Genomic DNA, 19,427 nt, shown 5'->3' with positions numbered 1-19,427 from the left:
CGCAGCGCGTGGAGTTCCTGTGCGGCCTGCTGGACCTGTGCATCCCGCTCGAGCTGCGCTTCCTCGGCTCGTGCCTAGAGGACCTGGCCCGCAAGGACTACCACTCGCTGCGCGACTCGGAGATCAAGGCCAACAACCCGGCCGACCTAGGCAGCCTCACCAACCTGACGGACGAGGTGGTGCGCAGCAAGCTGCTGGTGTCGCTGGCGCTGCTGGGCTCGGAGCAGCGCGAGGCGGCGGGCGTGCTCTACCGCACGCTCACGCACATCGACTCCATCATCCACAACTACGGGCTGCAGCTCAACGAGGGCCGCACGGGCGATGAGTTCTTGCTGCTGTTCACCATGGCCTCCAACCACCCGGCCTTCAGCTTCCACCAGAAGCAGGTGCTGCGCCAGGAGCTTACGCAGATCCAGAGCAGCCTGAACGGCGGCGGGGGCCACGGCGGCAAGGGCGCGCCCGGGCCGGGCGGCGCGCTGCCCACCTGCCCGGCCTGTCACAAGGTGCGTGCCCGCCCCGAGCTCTGCCCTGTACCCAACTCTGCGCCCCTAACTCTGCACGCCAAGCCTCCAGCCTGCACCGCGAGCCCCCCACCCAGGCCTCCAAGCCTGCACCGCAACCCCCCCCAACCCAGGCCTCCAACCTGCACCGAGAGCCCCCACCCAGGCCTCCAGCCTGCACCGCGAGCCCCCAACCCGTGTTCCAAGCCCCATCCCAAGCTTCTACCCCGCACCCCAAATGTGTGCCCCACCTCTCCAAGCCTCCACCGTACATCTCAAGTCCCCATCCCGTGTCCCAAGCCCACATCCTAAGCCCCCACTCCGCACCCTAAGTCTGCACTTAAAGCCCCAAGACCGCACCGCGGCCCTGAACCCACACCCTCAGTCCCCTCTGCGTGCCCCAAAGCCTCCAGACCTATGCCTCGCGCCCCTTGGGCAGGAGCGGCTGCAGGGGCCCTGGGTCCGAGGATCCGCGGGAGCGGTGCGGGAGACGTCCGCAGTCAGAACTCACAGTCCCGGGTGCCCTCCTTTCACTTAGCTGGCTGCAAACGCGATAGGGCCTTTGTCCCCTTAATGGGGCCCTTGGGTGACAGATAACAGATTGCGACGCCTTGGTTTCCCCAAATCTGGTATTTATTACCAGAAAGGGAAGGAGCCGTGGCCATGCCAGAAGCCGCCGGTGAGGTGAACATTGCAAGGCGCTGAGCCGCTCCTTCCACACAGGTGTTCGGGGCCCCGCTTGGGGTCTGTGTCGCTGGGGGTCTGGGCGCGGGACGTGGCTGTCCCTGTGAGCTCATTTATGGACACGTGCATGCTGTATGATGTACGCGTGTGTCGCATGTGGGCATGTATGTGTGCACACGTGTGTGTATGAATGTGCACATGCCTGTGAACGTTGTGTGTGATCGTTTTTAAGAGCCAGGCTACCTGTAAAGGACAGAAAAAGACTCTTAGAGCTTTAAATGCCCGTGAAACCTGTTGGCGACCCTTAGAAACAAAACCCAGGCCGACTTTGAGTGGGAGGAGACCGGTGCCTTAAGGAACGTTAGGTTAAGTTGAAGATCTCCGGTCTCCAAATTGAACCGGAAGGGCATCCTGGCCATCCACTTAGCGATGTGAACTTTTGTCTAAGTGTTTCAGAATTGAAAACGCGAAGTGTTTGGGGCTCAAGCTATTTTTAACAGCCCCCTGCAATCCAGTGCCAAAATTTTGCTGCCGGAAGAGATTACTTTGACCTGGTGTGATGTGTATTTAGATTACAAACTGATTTTTTTTTTGGGGAGGGAATAGGTTGCAGTCAGGACCAGTCCTGCTGAGTGCCTCTTTGCAGTGTCTTTAAGCTCTTTGAAGTTAAAACTTTGATAAGACTTTCCTTTTATGAGTGGCTGAGAACACCGTCTGGTTTGCTAGGTTTGTGTGTGTGTGTGTGTGTGTGTGTTTAAAGCTTTCAATCCTAGATTGTGGCTTTTCCTTTTTAATGTCTTCCTCTAAGAAGTAGTTGTGATACATACGTTGGTTTTTTTAATTGATTTTTTTGTGTGTGACATTTATCTCCAAGACTATAGTTTTGAAGTTCAGCTCTCACCCTAGGTTCCAGGCTGTGTGCTGCGCGGAGGGTCCTAGGAAATGTAGTTGTTTCCAGTAATCTGTGTAAGCCTTGACATGCCGGCAAATTGTCGCCTATTCATGGAATCCCACTCATTTATGGTCAGTTTTCATGTGCTGTTACTCCTTTGTGTAGAGTCCACCCACTAATAATTTCTATGGCTGTTGCTACAGTAACGTCAGCTCTTTAAGGGGATTCTTACTGTGTGAGCACGGGTGCATCACTTTATGCAGACAGTGGTGATTATTACTTTGGTTGGGCAGTGAGCTACATCTAGAACAAAAATATCTTTTATAGGAGAGACTTTCTGTCAAGCAGAAATCCCTTTGATGAGATGAAGGGGCTAATCTATTCCTCTCAGCTCACCCCTGCACACCCCCCTCCCACCAACCCCAAGGCCACGGGCACTGAATTTACCAGCCGTGCAACCTTGGCCAGGATCCTTCTGCCTCTCAGGGTGTCCCTGTTGCAGTGGAAGGGATGTAACCTACCTCACAGGCTTGTTTTGAGGATTACATAGGTAACATGTGAGCTTCCAGCAGAGGTGCAGTAAATGCTGCTTTCTCCGTATTTATGGCCTCTCTGGCTTTTAACATTCATTTTTACAGAGGTATGCTAACTTAAAGTAAGGCGTATTTTATAGATGCAATTATTTACATCTTGACCATGAACGTTTATGTGTTCTAAATTGGTTTTTGAATAGTTACTTGGAGCTGGCAATTTTTTAGTTTCATCTTTGGAAAACTGGAAAATTCTGTGACCCTTAACGAGAGGATTATTATAAGGAGTAACCTTGGGTTGTCATTTCCGTATTTCAAAACACCCATGGTTTCTAGTTTTCCCTACATCCCCAGTGTCACTGCTAAGCTAATTTCAGCCCCATTCATTTAACTTTCGTTTCTGTTGCTGCCTCAAAGCTAATACTGATGCTGATGAACCCTTTGTTGCTTGGAGCAGTCAACTTAGATGAAATCTAGCATTTAAATATTTTGCGTTCTTAGTTTCTAAATCTAACATTTGGGGTAATCCTGAAAATGCAGCCCTGTTAAAGCTGTCTGCATTCTTTTGTAAGCTGTTGTATTTTGTGTTGAACTCTTCCAACTTAGAGACTTTGTATTTTTCTTTTAGAGATACAAATGTCAATTGCTTTTAAAATTCTTTATCCAATTTGAATTTTTATTTCTTGGCCTGGCGAGGTGACTTACGCCTGTAGTCCCAGAAGTTTGGGAGGCCAAGGTGGGCAGATCGCTTGAGCGCAGGAGTTCAACAACACCAGCCTGGGGAACGCAGCGAAACCCTGTCTCTACAACAAATACAAAAATTAGCCAGGAGTTGTGGCGCACACTTGTAGTCCCTGCTACTTGGGAGGCCGAGGTGGGAGGATTGCCTGATCCCAGGAGGTCGAGGCTGTAGGTGAGGTATGATCGTGCCACTGCACCCCAACCTGGGTGACAGAGTGAGACCCTGTCTCAAAAAAATTTTTTTTAAGTTTATTTTAACTATATTATCAGAAAGTCATTATTTGCAATTCCTTGTCCAAACCCTGTATTTTTATTTAAAAATTCTTACTGTTCTGAGGACTTACAGAGGTGTAAAAGCATGGGGAGTGTAAAGTAGACATACCTGTATTTTACTTTCAGAAAGAAAAATACTCCCAGTAGCCACACTGATGGTAGGCTGAATTCGTTGTACTCTGCCTGGTGGCCGGTAATGCTGCTGCTTGCTGCTCCTGCAGTCGCCTGTTCCAGGGTGCCAGCTGTGGGGGATAGTTGGCTTAAACTTTCTGATGTCTGTTTTACGTGAATAAAAGACCATAGTTTTGGAAATAGTTAAAATAAATCCTTTGTACTTTTTTCTTTGTGTCAGTGATAATTAATATGCTGTGGTATATGCACATGCTTATTCTTGTTTTGAAAATAACAGCCTTATTGAAAGAGAATTCATATACTATATATACACTTAACTCTCTTAAAGTGTAGAAGTCAGTGGTTTTTAGTATAGTCATATAGCTGTGCAAGCACGACCACTGCCTCTGAACGTTTCCGTCACCCCAAAAAGAAACCCAGTGTCTATTAGTCACTCCCCATTCCCTGTGCCCCCCAACCCTTGACCACCCCTTTTTGTCTCTATGGGTGTCTTTTGGATGTTGGATGTAAGGGGAATACACACCGTGTGGCTCTTTGTTACTGGCTGCCTTCACTGGGTGTCGTGATCTCAGGACCCCTCCGTGCTGTGGGTGTGTCAGCACTTCCTCCTCTTTCACAGCCGAGTGGCGTTCCCCTGTGTGAAGAGGCCAAGCTGTGCTCGCGCGTTCCTCAGCAAGTGGAACTTGGGGTTGCTTCACATGCTTGCTTGTAGACCTTTTTCTTCATGGTTAATAGGCTCTTTGTCTTCACCCCCATGCACCATGCCTAACACTTAGCGCATCCTCTGTGGACCACTGGCGCACGTGTCTGTGCAGGGCTGTCCTGAGGGCTCCTGTTCGACCTGGTGGATTGCTAGGTGCCGTGTGTAGAGCTGTGTTGTAGGTGTGGCCTCAGCTAGCCTGGGGAGCTGCAGTTGGAGGTGGCAGGGAACACGGTGCTGTTGGTACAGAGCCTCCAGACTGGTGTATTTGGTCAGCGACGGGTATGGGGGAGCAGGGTCTGGTGGGCAGGGGTGGGGCCCCGCCTGAGCTCCAGCTGTGAGGGCCCTGCCCTTTGTGTTTCAGCATCCTCAGGGTGTGGATAATGAACTGCTTCATGGGGCTAATTTTTTGAGGGGGTATTAAAATGATGTTTTTAAAGTTTTTGGTGCAGGGGTGTGGTGGGATGGTGGTCTTCCTTTAGGATTATGTGCTGTGGAACAGTACTGGAACTCTCTGTGGCTTGCATTGTGAGTGCCCGAGAATAAGCACTGTAGAAACTTCAGATGGACACAAATACTGTGAATAAACCTGCTGAAAATCTCTGTCCAAAGATCAGCAACAGCTTTTGCTTTGTTGCTTTTCATAAGCTGTTGAAAATCATTGCAGTTCAGAGGTGAAATGTGGGATAGTCCATCCTTAGGTTATTAGACAAAGTGTAAGTGGCTTCTTTTGGTTTCTCCTTTAGCCCTAAACTCTGGGCCTGTTGCAGCCAAGAGTCATCTAGCATTCCATAAGAACGGACTCTCTGGAGCAGCTGTTGTCACTGATGGTTAAAGGAATAGCTGTGACCTAAAAGCACTGTTTTGTCTCCATCTTTAACACTTGTTCTCCTGGGCAGCTGGAAACTGCCTGGTCTGTGAACTTGTCTGTGAACTAAGTCTTCTGGCTGTCTTTGTATACATTGCTTGTTTTATTACATCACAGGAGATAATATCCTAACACATAGTGGATTTTTTAAATTTTTACGGCCAGCTGTTACAGGTCTAAAACACTGTCCTGTTTCATAGTAAAGTACAGTACATGATACCGGAATCGAGACATACAGTCATGTGCTGGTTAAGGACACAGATACGTTCTGAGAAAGGCGTCCTGAGCTGATCTTGTCGTGTGAGCACTACAGAGTGCACTTACACAAACCTAGGTGGCGGAACCCGCTGCACCCCAGGCCACAGTGTAGAGCCCATTGCTCCTTGGCTCTAAACCTGTGCAGCGTGTTGCTGTACTGAATACTGTAGGCAGTTGTGACCCAGTGGTATTCGTGTATCTAAACAGAATAGGTACAGTAAAAATGCAGTGTTAGAATCTTAGAGGACCCCAGTCCGTGCGGTCAGTGATGGAAGCATCATTATGCAGTGCGTGACCATGCCGGGATGCAGTCCTGATTGCTTTCTTGGTGGTTGTGTTTTTGTTGATGCCATGATGGAGCTGCAGTAGCACTGCCATCTACTGTGTAATGGCTTGGATTATGTGGTACTGTAATTACTGTCCTTTGCCCTCACATTAAATGAAGGCCATTTACTTTGACATGAGCTAGTTCACCTTTGCCTCATTTAGTTGAACACACATTTGAGTTTTGCTGTTTTGTACTGTGTTCTGAGCATAGTTGTAGGAACTGGAAATTCTGTGTCATATTTGGGTATGATGAGTAATATGATGGTATTGTTTGTTCAAGTGAGAAGATAATTGGAGATGAGCATCTGCGTCAGTCTTGTTGCTGCAGGTGAAGCGTACCGTTTTCTTAGGCTTTAGTTTACCCATTTTCTCTTTAGTCCTGTAAAACTTCATTTACCTTTTGGATTAACATACTTTTCCAACAAATCTACATGAGTCTTAAAACTCCAGAGTCCGGCTGGTAGAATAGAATAGTAAGAGGTACTTGCGCTGGGGCATTTTTGTTTGTTGAATTGATGACATTATATCATGCCCCGCCCCCCACCTTAGAGGCATTAGATTTTTGAAAAACTGCCAGTTGGAACAGTAGTTATCTTATTAGTTTAAGAACTGTTGCTGCAAGTTACCTTATTAGGGTACATTATTGAAGGGCTTTTGGTTTTGGACTTTAGTCTGACATATGCAGTTTAGAAATTAGTTTTAGCAAGATAATTTTTTTCTTCTCCAGTCTCTGTAGGTGTTTTTATTGTAGAGAGACCTGATACATTGTAGAAACATTTCCTATCAAAGGTAAAAAGAGATCATCCAGAACTAACAAAATACGTTAATTCTTAGCAGTTTCTGTTTTGTTCTGGGTTAAAAGACCCGAAGCTACTTAAAGTGAGAAGACAGAAGCAAGACAGAGTATCTTTCAAATAATTGCTCTTCTAGCAGCTGCGTGTCATGTCTGATCAGGGCATGATTAAGCAGGACAGGACTTCACGTACTGGCCACAAAGCCCTGGCCCCAGCCGCTCACCCTCAAAGAGGGGCACTGTGGACCCCGCCTGCCATTCACTACCCAGCTTGCCAGTGGGGCAGGTGCTTTGCAGGCTCACAGAAAAATCACTCGCCCTTGAAATGTGTTATCTGGGCCTGGATGCCTCCTTAGTTTCTCTGTGTTTCCTTTCTGTGTAAGGCTGATCCCTCACTGATGGTTTGGTCACACCACTCTGTTTCCTCAGGGTCACTGGTGGGTCAGCGTTTGAACGTTGTGATTTCTGTCTCCCTCCTACAATCCAAACTTTGACCTCTAGTATTTTCCCACCCGACCCATAAACAGAACCATAATGGTTCTCTGATTTGTTTTCAACAAAACCCCACCTTTAACATCACTCACCTCTACCAGCCAACAAAACCCCACCTCTAACACCACTCATCTCTACCAGCCCCTGTTCTCTTCGTGGCTTCACCACCGAGGCCTCACCACCGAGGCCTCCCCGAGCAGCTAGCAGAAAAGGCCTTCCATCCCGCTGGCTGGCGCTGGTCCACGTGAATAGGTTGATGTGTGTCTTTCCAGACATGTTTTTGCACATATATGTTCACACGTTCTTTCAAGACCCCATACACATGCTTAGATACACGTAGGATCTTACATACACGCTGTTCATCATGCTGTAACAGCCACGCTTCGTGAAGTCGATTCTGCTGTCTCTAGTTCCTCACCTTCAGTTATTCCTCAGCCTCCTGTGACCTGCCTTTTGCCTTGAACCTCTTTAACAAAAACAATTTTTATAGAGGAGTATTCAGCAATCTCTTCAGTGAAGAAAAATTTTAAATAGGTAATGTAACCAGAGGTAAGAAGTGGAAAAGTGCCAGAGGCAGCTGCATGGAAAGTCCCTTCTCCCACAGATGGCAGGGAAGGGCACCCAGGATGTTTTAAGGGTCAGGCAAGGTTCTCCTTTCCCTGGGTGTTGATAACTTTTATTTCACGTGTAAAAAACATGTTTCTTACCCTCTTCCCAGCCATCCAGTTCCCCTCTTTGCAGATAGCACACTTCCTCGTAGAACCTTCCAGAGAAACCATATGTATTTACAAGTAGATACCTGATGTCCCACTGCACACACAGGTGCCTCCTGGTCTTCTCTTGGCAGTCTTTCCAGGTGAGGCTTCTCTGTCAGTCCATAAAGAGCTTGTTCATGGCACGAATGTGTTATTTAATCAGGCCCTATTGATAACATTTTGTTCCATCATATTACCAACCAGTTCAGTGTCATTTACATGTTACGTACATATCACCCACATGTTACAGACGACAGATGGCACCTTTCGCAGTCAGGTAACTCTGCCTGTGGAGTAGAAATCCACAGGTGGAGTTCGGTCAAATGGTCTGTGCTTTTGCATTTATTTTACCTGTTGCCAGGATCTGCTTTTAGAATTCCCACAGCCATGTACAAGGCCTGTTTCCCTAACCTTTAACGAGCCCAGTGAGTTAGCCACTTGCTGGTCGCGGCCATTCTGTTAGGTGGAGACTTACCCTGGTGTGGTGTAGTTTTATCTTAGGAGTGAGGTTGAATATTGTTTCAAGTAAACTATTTCATTGGTTTTTGGTGAGCTGTTTATCTCCTTTGCTCACCTCTGTTGGGTTGTTGGTCTTTTCTTTTTTTAATTTTTACTTTATTTGAGATGGAGTCGCACTCTATCACCCAGGCTGGAGTGCACTGGTGTGATCTCGGTTCACTGCAACCTTTGCCTCCTGGGTTTAAGCAATTCTCCTGCCTCAGCCACCCAGGTAGGTGGTATTATAGCCTTGTGCCACTGAGCCTGGCTAATTTGTGTGTGTGTGTGTGTGTGTGTGTGTGTGTGTGTGTATTTTTAGTAGAGATGGGGTTTCACCATGTTGACCAGACTGGTCTCAAGCTCCTGACCTCAAGGGATCCACCCACCTCGGCCTCCCAAAGTACTGGGATTACAGGTGTGAGCCACCACGCCGGGCTGGGTTGTTAGTTTTTAGAAACTCCGTAAGTTTCAAGGAAATCGTCTTTAGTAGGAATTGCATGTATTTGTTTTTTGGGTTTTTAATCTTGTCTTTTGACTTTGCCATGCAGTTGTTTTCTCTTCTTTTTTTTTTAAGTGGTATATTTATCAGTCCTTTTTAGTATGGCTTCTGGCTTTTGTGTCATAATGCATAATGTATAATGCGTTTCTCATCATACATATTATACATATGCATGTATTGTGCGTGCATAATACACATGACACCCCGTACATTCTAAAGACAGTCCCCTGCAGTGTCGCCTATGGAACTTGTGTCGTTCTCTTTTTATACCAAACGGATCCATCTGGAATTGATTTGGTATAAGGTACAAAGTTAGTTTTATATTTTCCAGATGACAGCCCATTTGTCCCAGTGCCATCTGTTAAATAGTCTCTGCTCTCCGAGATCTGAGCTGTCTCTGTCGTATACTCCCACATCTATTTGGGTTCACTTCTGGACCCTGCGTTCTACTTCATGGATGTCTCCATCCAGATGACCTCATGTTGGCCAGGTTCATTGGATACTCTCGGTTATGTTTCTTACCTCTCGTTCGTTTTTGTGGTTTTCCTACACAGAGGAATCCCCGGGAAAGGTTTTTTTGGGTTTTGTTTGAAATAAATATGGCTGCGAGGCACCTCCCCCGGTTGGTGGCTTCTGCAGCCTGGGTGTGCCGGCCGGCTGGGATCTGCGCTGCCTCCGCCAGTTCTGGCACTGCTGGTTTTCCTCTTCTCTGAATATCTGTTTTCGGTTTTTCCTCTGCTTTTCTGCACTTTTGATGATGTTATTCCTCAGACTTCTCTCCTTTTTCTTTCTTTTTGCTTTATAATTCATAACCTTTTCAGCTGTGGTTTTGCCAGTCTCACTGATGAACCCAAAAAACCTAAAGGCTCAACCAGACCTTCAGCTTCCAGTGAAAGTTCCCAGTAGCTCAGTGTGTGCAAAGGCGGGTTTCTCTCTTCCTGCCTGCCGTGGTTCCAGTGTTTCCCCCAAAGTTTGCATCTCGGAAACTTAATCCCCAGTGCAGCAGTGTTGGGACATGGGTAGGTCACGAGGGCTCTGCCACTGCCATTACGGTGAGGTAATATCCTTGTCACCTGAGAGTGCTTTTGTAAAGGCCGGTGTGGGGCTCCTCTTGCTGGCTTGTTCCCTGGCTCTGTCACCCTTCCCTCTTCTGCCTTCCACAATGGGATGTCCCAGCAGGAAGGCCCTCAGCAGATGCAGGCTCTTGCTGTTGGACTTTCAGCCTCCAGAACTGTAAGAAATACCCTTCTTTTTTTTTTTTTTTTTTTTTTTTTTTTTGAGACAGAGTCTCGTTCTGTCGCCCAGGCTGGGGTGCAGTGGCCCAATCTCAGCTCACTACAACCTCAGCCTCCCGGGTTCAAGCCATTCTCCTGCCTCAGCCTCCCGAGTAGCTGGGACTACAGGCGCCCGCCACCTTGCCTGGCTCGTTTTTTGTATTTTTTTTAGTAGAGACGGGGTTTCACCGTGTTAGCCAGGATGGTCTCGATCTCCTGACCTCGTGATCCGCCCGTCTCGGCCTCCCAAAGTGCTGGGATGACAGGCTTGAGCCACCGCGCCCGGCCCTTTTCTTTATAAATTACCTACTCTGTGGCATTCTGTTACAGGAACACAAAACAGACCAAGACACCAACCCTGACCTGCTCTGTCCTTCCCTTCTAATTCCCTCCAGCCAGAGGCCCAGGCCTGCCATAGAGATGCCCTTTTTTATCCCCTCCAGCTGGTTTATGAACAAGTCCTAAATATCTTTAGATTTGTCTCCAGTGACACCGTTACAGCCCCGATTCAGTGTTCCCTCAGAATCTCCTTTCTTTCCCCCCTACTTTCCTTTCTTCCTCTCCTTCCTTTCTCCTCCCACTTCCCCTTTCTCCCCCGTTTCTCTCCCTACCACACTTGCCGTGGTGGTCACATATATGGCACACTTCTCTGGACGCAGGCTTAGATTTGAGGCAGTATGCCAGGGAAGCAGGATGTAGATTAGAATAGTCTTCAGGGAACCAGCATGGCCCCAGCCTGGCCTAACTCCACTTTGCTTCTGATCAGAAATCTGTATTAGAATGCAAGTCAGCTAATGTCAGTGTTTAACGTCTACAAGAAACAACTTCGTAGCTGCTCCCTTTTATCTTCTAATTGAATAGTTCAGAAGCATTGGTACCTTAACTCTTTTTAGAAATAACACTGATGTGCCCAACTCTGACCTTGACTTAGGTCTAGCCTCATTAACATTCTAGTCTCCTGGCCTGGGTCTGCCTTCTGGTAACCCTTTTTGGTCTCCCTGGCCTGGGTCTGCCTCCATAACCCCCTCTGGTCTCACTGGCCCCCTCTTAGCCTCTAACATCAGTTCCCTTGTGTCACTGGAATGGTCCTGGTCAAAAGCATGCAGGAGCCTCATTTCTGGCTTACAGGTCTTAGCATGATGTGCCATGGCCTTTGTGATCTGTCCCCTGCCTGTCCGTACACACCTCTGTCTGTGGGCGCAGTTCCTCCTCACTGTGCTTTCTCTCTCCTGCGCCCTGGGAGAGGCTGTTCTCTCAGACTGGACGCCGGATGCCCCTATCCCCATTATTGGTTCATCGATACCAGTCATTTGGTTGTTGCATCCTTATCCTAGACCTTATGTGCTGTGTTCTATTTCTGCCCCCAAGAGTTTGACTTTGACAGAGACGGCCTTTTTAAATCACTAGAGCCTAGCAGTTCCTACCACCTACTAGGGGCTCACCTATGGAGCATTCGTTAAACCCAGGGGCAGGGGGTGTTGGGTGGATGAAAAGCCGCCGTAGTACAAGTGCTTTTTTCCCTTCGGGTTTTTCTTTTCAGTGGCCACAGTAGTAACTCCTGTTACCAACTCATACTTTTTATCTTTTTAATTTTTGCCTTTATCCAATGACTGCTTCATATGTATTATGTAGCTGTAGATTCTAGTGAAGTTTAACTTGAATTTTAACATCTGTATTCTACTTTCTTATTTATTTATTTTTGAGACAGTGCCTCACTGTCGCCCAGGCTGGAGTGCGGTGGCGTGATCTTGGCTTACTGCAAGCTCCGCCTCCCGGGTTCACGCCATTCTGCCTCAGCCTCCCGAGTAGCTGGGACTACAGGCGCCCGCCATCACGCCCGGCTAATTTTTTGTATTTTTAGTAGAGACGAGGTTTCACCGTGTTAGCCAGGATGATCTTGATTTCCTGACCTTGTGATCCGCCCACCTCTGCCTCCCAAAGTGCTGGGATTACAGGTGTGAGCTACCGCGCCTGGCCCTACTTTCTTATTTTTAATTTTATATTTTTCAAAAGCTGGCATGTAAGGCCAGGTGCACTGGCTCACACCTGTAACCCCATCACTTTGGAACGCCAAGGCAGGTGGATCACCTAAGGCCAGGAGTTCAAGACCAGCCTGGCAACATGGCGAAACCCCGTCTCTATTTAAAAAAAAAAAAAAAAAAGAAAAGAAGAAACTGGCATACAAAAGCTTTCATTGGGAGAAACTCTGTGACACAAGAGTTGGGCTTTAGGTTACTGGGGTTGCACACATACAAGGTTGTGAATGCGTCAGCTGAGAGCTTGGAAGAAGCCACATGGCATCATGATGCTTTGGTGGCCTCCTCTCCTGTGGAGCCTGTGGAGGCCTGTGTGTGGATGAGTTCATTTCCATGGAGTAACATTTTTAGTTCTGTAAGTAAGTTTGTTTGGATTATATTTCTTTAATGCTTTTAAAACTTTAAATCATGGTAAGCCTTGATGTTTTAGTTTGCTACATAATGTCTGTTTTAGTTTGTTGCATAATGTCAATAAATTGAAAACCTGTTACTCATTCTAATTAAAGTTTCATTTGCATTTCTTTTATACTTTCAACAGTGACATCAGATTAACTCTTAAGGAGGGAGCATTATGGAATCATTTGTCTATTTGGGACATTTGCATAAAAGCATCAGTAGAATTACCAGAAAGAAATTATATCCTTAGGTTTCTGGGTTTTTTTGTTTTTTTGTTTTTGTTTGTTTTGTTTTTTGAGATGGAGTCTCGCACTGTTGCCCAGACTGGAGTGCGGCAGTGCGATCTCAGCTCACTGCAACCTGTGTCTCCCGGGTTCAAGCGACTCTTCTGCTTCAGCCTCATGAACAGCTGGGATTACAGGCACACGCCACCACACCCAGCTACTTTTTGTATTTTTAGTAGAGACAGGGTTTCACCATGTTGGTTAGGGTGGTCTCGAACTCCTGACCTCAGGTGATCTGCCTGCCTCGGGCTCCCAAAGTGCTGGGATTACAGGTGATGAGGCACCGTGCCTGGCCTATCCTTAGGTTTCTTACTGACTCTAATTAAAACATGTATATATAGGAACTAATTCTTAGAAGTATTATAGTCTAGAATTGAAAAAAGATTAAACTGTTTGAAATAGGAAGAGATTTAATGTACGGGGAAGAGGAACAACCCTCACCCCTACTCTATTTTGGACATTTTAATAAAATTTAAAAGCTTGAGAATAATGCTGACAACCAAATTATAGTAAAATTGGCCTGGCGCGATAGCTCATGTCTGTAATCCCAGCACTTTGGGAGGCCGAGACAGGCAGATCACAAGGTCAGGAGTTTGAGACCAGCCTGACCAATATGGTGAAACCCCATCTCTACTAACAATACAAAATTTAGCCGGGCGTGGTGGCGTGTGCCTGTAATCCCAGCTACTCGGGAGGCTGAGGTGGGAGAATCGTTTGAACCTGGGAGGCAGAGGTTGCAGTGAGCCAGGATCGAGCTACTGCACTTCAACCTGGGCAACAGTGAGACTCTGTCTCAAAAAAAAAAAAAAATTAGTAAAATTAATGAGATACTTTGAAAGCATGGAGTACTGGGGTTGTGTGAGAAGCACTGTGTGGTGTGTGAACTCTACCCGGACACAAATAGATACTCACAGAACTTGCACGCCACCTCTGGGAGATTCTCCTGACTCCAAGTTCCTGGTCTTTCATATGTGAGAACTCATGCCGTTTTCCAGTCAGTTCCCACCTTCTCCGCACCCCGACTCCCAGGCCTTTTTTCTGTTCTTTTCCTCGATTCTGTTTCTTTTCCACCACTGGTCAGTTTCGCCTATTCTAAAACTTCATTTAAGCAGAATCATGGAATTCCATTTTATCTGTTGGCTTCTTTCATTGCGTGATTTTAGTGGCTGGTCTAGGGATGACAGTGTAGATTCTGAACTTTCCACAGTCTGCTTAGAGTTAATACTGTGCCACACGTCATGCGGTGTGTCATTTCTCAGAGCACTTACATGTGTGGGTTGTTTAAATAGGTGTAAGGCTTTTAAACTAGCATAGCATTAATACTGTATTGAGGGTAATTTATCAATGTTACTTTTCCTTTTACAATTGCTAATAAAGATAGGAGGTGAGGAGCAGCAGGCTACAGGGAAGAGCGATGCGTGGGGGCGTGTCAGTATTTCTAGATGGGTGCAGTGATGGGCAGCAGACTCGGGCAGCCTTGCAGTGGAGGTGTGTCAGTGTTCCCCAGGTGTGTGCAGTGAGGGGCAGCAGGCTGCAGGGGGATGCCGTGGGGGCGTGTCAGTGTTGCCCTCGTGTGTGCGGTGAGGGGCAGCAGGCTCAGGGGGATGTGGTGGGGGGCTTGTCATTTTTCCCAGGTGTGTGCGGTGAGGGGCAGCGGGCTCGGGGGGATGCCGTGGGGGCGTGTCAGTGTTCCCAGGTGCAGGAGGCTGCTCTGAGGGCGTCGCACGTATTTCATTTAATCCTCATGACGGCTCCATGGGTTAGGTTATATTTTTGTCCCCATTTTAGCAGTGAGAAAACAGACACAGAGAGGTTAAGTATAAATAATTTGACAAAGGTGACGTTAGTTAGTGGCTATTTTTATTATGTGAAGTTAAAATTGTTTGTATGTTGACTTCATCATTCCAAGTGAGAGGAAAAACCTGAGGAATATGAAATGAGATGAGGAAGAGAGCCCCAGACTCTGCGGCTGGTAAGAAGTAGGGAGTGTGATCTCCTCCCCGGCTTCTGCCGGCTCTGCCGATGCCCGGGGCTGCCCCATGTGTGCAGCCGGCCCTGGGTGGGATCCATGATCTTGGTGACAAAGCTCCTCTCCCTGCCTTGGCCACAGCGGCTCGTTTTTATTCATTCAGCACCAAGTATGTAAATGATAGTCCTCAGTACCACAGTCCAATATTTTGTTGGGGTTCCTTTTTTTCTTTCCATTTAAAGGTAAAACCTACATTTAGTGAAATGCACTTATTTTAAGTGTGTCATCTGAGTGTTTTCACCACTTCATGTTTTTTTTGTTTTGTTTTGTTTCGTTGTTTTTTGAGATGGAGTCTTGCTCCGTCACCCAGGCTGGAGTGCAATGGAGCAATCTTGGCTCCCTGCAACCTGTGCCTCCTGGGTTCAAGCAATTCTCCTGCCTCAGCCTGCTGAGTAGCTGGGATTACAGGCACGCACCACCATGCCTGGCTGATTTTTTATATTTTTAGTAGAGACAAGGTTTCACCTTGGTGAGGCTGGTCTCAAACTCCTGACCTTGTGATCTGCCTGCCTCGGCCTCCCAAAGTGCTGGGATTACAGGCATGAGCCACCGTGCCTGGCCCACCACTTCAGTTTTGACAGACGTAAGCCTTGATGGGGGTTTGTGCAGTATCACCGTCAGCCCAGAGAATTCCCTCCCGCTGTTTTCCAGTCAGTTGCCACCTTCTCCACCCCCCACCCTCAGACCTTCACTCTTTCCCTTGGCCGGGCGCGGTGGCTCATGCCTGTAATCTCAGCACTTTGGGAGGCCGAGGCAGGCAGATCACAAGGCACGAGGTCAGGAGATCGAGAGCTTCCTGGCTAACATGGTGAAACCCTGTCTCTACTAAAAATACAAAAAAAATTAGCCGGGCGTGGTGGCGGGTGCCTGTAGTCCCAGCTACTCGGGAGGCTGAGGCAGGAGAATGGCATGGATCCGGGAGGCGGAGCTTGCAGTGAGTCGAGATCGCATCACTGCACTCCAGCCTGGGTGACAGAGTGAGACTGTGTCTCAAAAAAACAAGACAAAACAAAAACACTCTTTCCCTCTGTTCTGTTTCTTATCCACCATTGATTAGTTTTGCCATTTCTAAAACTTCATTTAAGCAGATTCATGGAATTCCATTTTATCTGTTGACTTCCTCTGTTGCATGATTTTGGTGACTGGTCAAGAGATACCAGTGTAGATACTGAACTTTCCAGTCTGCTTAGAGTTAATACTGTGCCACGCCTTGTGCAGTGTAAGAAACTGGCCACTGTCTTGCAACCAGGTGCCTTCCTGGTCCTTGCTGTGGCAAGTGTACATATTACATCTATGCTATAGACATCACAACATATACAGAATTGTTGTTTGCTTCAGTGTGAATGTACCTTTAAAAAAAATTACGAGGAAAATATTGTCTTTTATATATGCTCACATATTTACCTTTTTTCCCCAACCCCTAAGTGGAACCAGGCCTGTTTACCGTTTTGGTGCTTTTCATTCCTTACTGATCCAGTTTGTTACCATATCCTTTCAGTCTGGCAAACTCGCTTTAGTATTTTCGGGAGTGTAGGTGTGCTGGCAAGAAAGGCTCTTCGTTTTCTTTTATCAGAACATGTTTCGCTTTCACCCATACTATTGAAGGATGTTTGCACTGGATGTGAGGTCCTTTGTTGGCAGCTTGCTTCTTCTGGGACTTTGAGAGAAGTTGAGACCCTGTCTCTCCTCCAGGACTCCGCTGTTGGCTGCTCCCCTGTGCTCACGAGTTGTTTTTCTCCAGCTGGCTCTAAGATGGTCTGTGTCTTTGGTATTTGAGCAGCCTGACTGTGATGTGTCCAAGTGTTTTATTGAATTTATCTTATTTGGTGTCCTGAACTTACTGGATCTGTAAATTCACGCCTTCTGCCAACTGTGGGAAATTTTCAGCCATAATTTCTCCAAAATGTGTTTCTGCCTCAATCTCTCTCTCCTTATGGGACTCCAGCTCTAGGTATGTTAAACTGTGTGATATTGTCCCTGAACCTTTGTTCGATTGTTTTCCTTTCAGATCTTTTTTTCTCTCTCTGTTCTTTGGGTTGGATACTTTTTATTGATCCATCTTCAGATTCACTGAGTCTTCTGTTATCTCCAGTCTGCTGTTAAAGCTCATCCACGGGATTTTTCTTCGTTTAGAAATAGCATTTTTTAGTTCTGGAATTTCCTTTTTTTTTAAGACAGAGTCTTGCTCTGTCACCCAGGCTGGAGTACAGTGGCACGCTCTCGGCTCACTGCAACCTCCAACTCCTGGGTTCAAGCGATTCTCCTGTCTCAGCCTCCCGAGTAGCTGGGATTACAGGCGCCCATCACCACACTCAGGTAATTTTTGTATTTTTTGTAGAGATAGGGTTTTGCCATGTTGGCTAGGCTAGTCTCGAACTCCTGACCTCAGGTGATCTGCCTGTTTCGGTCTCCCAAAGTGCTGGGGTTACAGGCGTGAGCCACTGCACCTGGCACTGGAATTTCCACTTTTTTAAAAAAGTTCTGTTTTTCTCTTGAGACCCGTTTGGCTTGTCCAGCCCAAGTCCCTTTTCCTTTCTGTTCCTGAGCCCTGTTGTAAGGGCTGCTGAGTCCCTGTCTGTGCTGCCAACATGGGAGTGTCCTGTGCCTGGTCTCCAGAGCTAACCCTTTCCTTTTTGTATAGGTTATGTTTTTGTTTGTTTCCATGTCTACTAATTGTGATTGCTTCTTGGATTTTGTGAGTGATCCGTTGTAGAAACTCTGGACTTCGTTCTGTCCTCCTGAAGATCGATGATGCTTTGTTTTAGCAGGCAGTCAGTTTGGCTGGACTCAAACTCCAGATACTCTTCCTGTGTTATCAGCAGCTAAAATCTCTGCTCAGTTGCTGTAGTGTGACTTTGCTGTCCTGGACCTGCCCTGTGCCTGCCTGTTTCAGGGCTCACAAGGAGTTGATGTGCAGAGCATGGTGTCCCCTCCCAGGGTGCTCTCGCTTCCAGGTTTACCCCGTTGCTTTCCAGCTGCAATTGTCTACCAGAATTCCCCTCTCTGGTTTTTTAAGTGAGACTATGGGATTCTCTATGAGCTTTAGCTGCCCTCCTTCTCTGATGAGGACCAGTTTCTGCCCCAGGACAGGAAACCCCTGCAGTGCTCAGCTTGCTCTGGGCACAGGCCCCCTCCAGTTTCTGCTTGTTCTAGGTCCTGTTCAGTTTGTTGTTTTTTATGCTTTGTCCAGAGTTTATAGTTATCTGCAAGAGGATTGGTCCAATGTCTCAGCCATTACTGAAAGTAGAACCGCCTGCTTTATATACTCCAAGGGTTGCAGAAATAAATATGAACCATGTGTTCTAGGAAGGATTCATTATCCCTGAGGAAGGGTGGCTGTAAAGGGGGGTTTTATACTAGCTGGAACATGTGCTGCTAAAAGGATGTGGTGCTGTACAGAGAGAAGGCTGGGATGGCCCAGTGCCTTGAAGTTCACGGGTCCATCTGGAGGATGTCAGTGGAATGGTTGTTTACGTGCTCTGGCCCCTGGTGGTGGTCAGCCACGGGAAGGAGAGTCAGGCGTGTGGTGAACTCGCCGGAGAAGCAGGCTTGGGCCAGGCTTCACCTGTAGGCGTGAAGTTCGGTTGGGCAGATACCAGGTGCCTGGGGGTGAGGGTCTGGTCGTAGCTGCAGTGGAAGGTAAATCTGAAACTTTCTGGCCTAAATGTCTTCTGTGATCAATCCAGGTGAGCCCTTTCTGGTCTTATCTTTTGTTGCATGGCTGACAGTAAGAGATGGGGTCCCTGGCTCTGAAGCAGCAATGCCTTGTTCATAGTAGGGTGTCCCAAGAAGACTCCTGGAATAGAGTTTGTGGTGCCTGCAGAAACAAAGCCTGCTAGCCGATTTTACTGACACTTTCTGGACCTTGGATGCACTCTTGTTTTCAACCAGGGGTTTCTTGCTCCTTCTGGCCTCTTCAAGTCCTGTTCTTTCCCATCCTAGACGGCTTAATGGTCTGAAACTGAACCTATACTGTGGCTAGTATCCCCAGAGGGCTATAAAGAGCTGCTTGAACGTGCTCACTGCTTTGAATGGCCCATCTCAGGGAGTTGTATGTTATAGTGGGAACCAAAATGGTCATTATGGTGTAGTTTATTTACTGTAATTAGACATTTGGCCAGCTTCTCTAAGAAAACCCCAGTGTTTAAGCATATTCCTGGCCAAATATTCACGATAACAATATTGTGTATAGTATGTACTTAACATCAAAAGTCCCGAAGATAGGCCAGGCACTGTGGCTCACACCTGTAATCCCAGTACTTTGGGAGGCCAAAGCAGGTGGATCACCTGAGGTCAGGAGTTTGAGACCAGCTTGGCCAACATGGCGAAACCCCATCTCTAGTAATAATACAAAAATTAGCTGGGTGTGGTGGTGCCTGCCTGTAATCCCAGCTACTCAGGAGGCTGAGGCAGGAGAATCGCTTGAACCCAGGAGGTGGAGGTTGCAGTGAGCCGAGATCGCGCCA

At 47.3% G+C, this 19,427-nt stretch overlaps 1 protein-coding gene across 2 annotated transcripts in view; it reads left to right on the top strand.

The window, feature by feature from the left end:
* Window positions 1–11: 11 nt before the first annotated feature.
* ZCCHC14 (zinc finger, CCHC domain containing 14) overlaps window positions 12–19,427 on the top strand; it is a 92,436-nt gene continuing 73,020 nt past the window's right edge. Inside the window, exon 1 of one of the 2 annotated variants that reach the window (XM_011971706.1) lies at window positions 12–503. In XM_011971706.1, coding sequence (XP_011827096.1) covers window positions 345–503 — 159 coding nt within the window. In that variant the 5' untranslated portion in view covers window positions 12–344. The remainder of the gene's footprint in view (window positions 504–19,427) is intronic. The other variant, XM_011971697.1, reaches the window with a different exon arrangement.

The sequence above is a fragment of the Mandrillus leucophaeus genome, unplaced genomic scaffold (assembly GCF_000951045.1).
Source record: "Mandrillus leucophaeus isolate KB7577 unplaced genomic scaffold, Mleu.le_1.0 Scaffold10, whole genome shotgun sequence".
In the NCBI taxonomy this organism is placed as follows: Eukaryota; Metazoa; Chordata; class Mammalia; order Primates; family Cercopithecidae; genus Mandrillus; species Mandrillus leucophaeus.
This window is presented reverse-complemented; position numbering and strand designations above follow the sequence as displayed.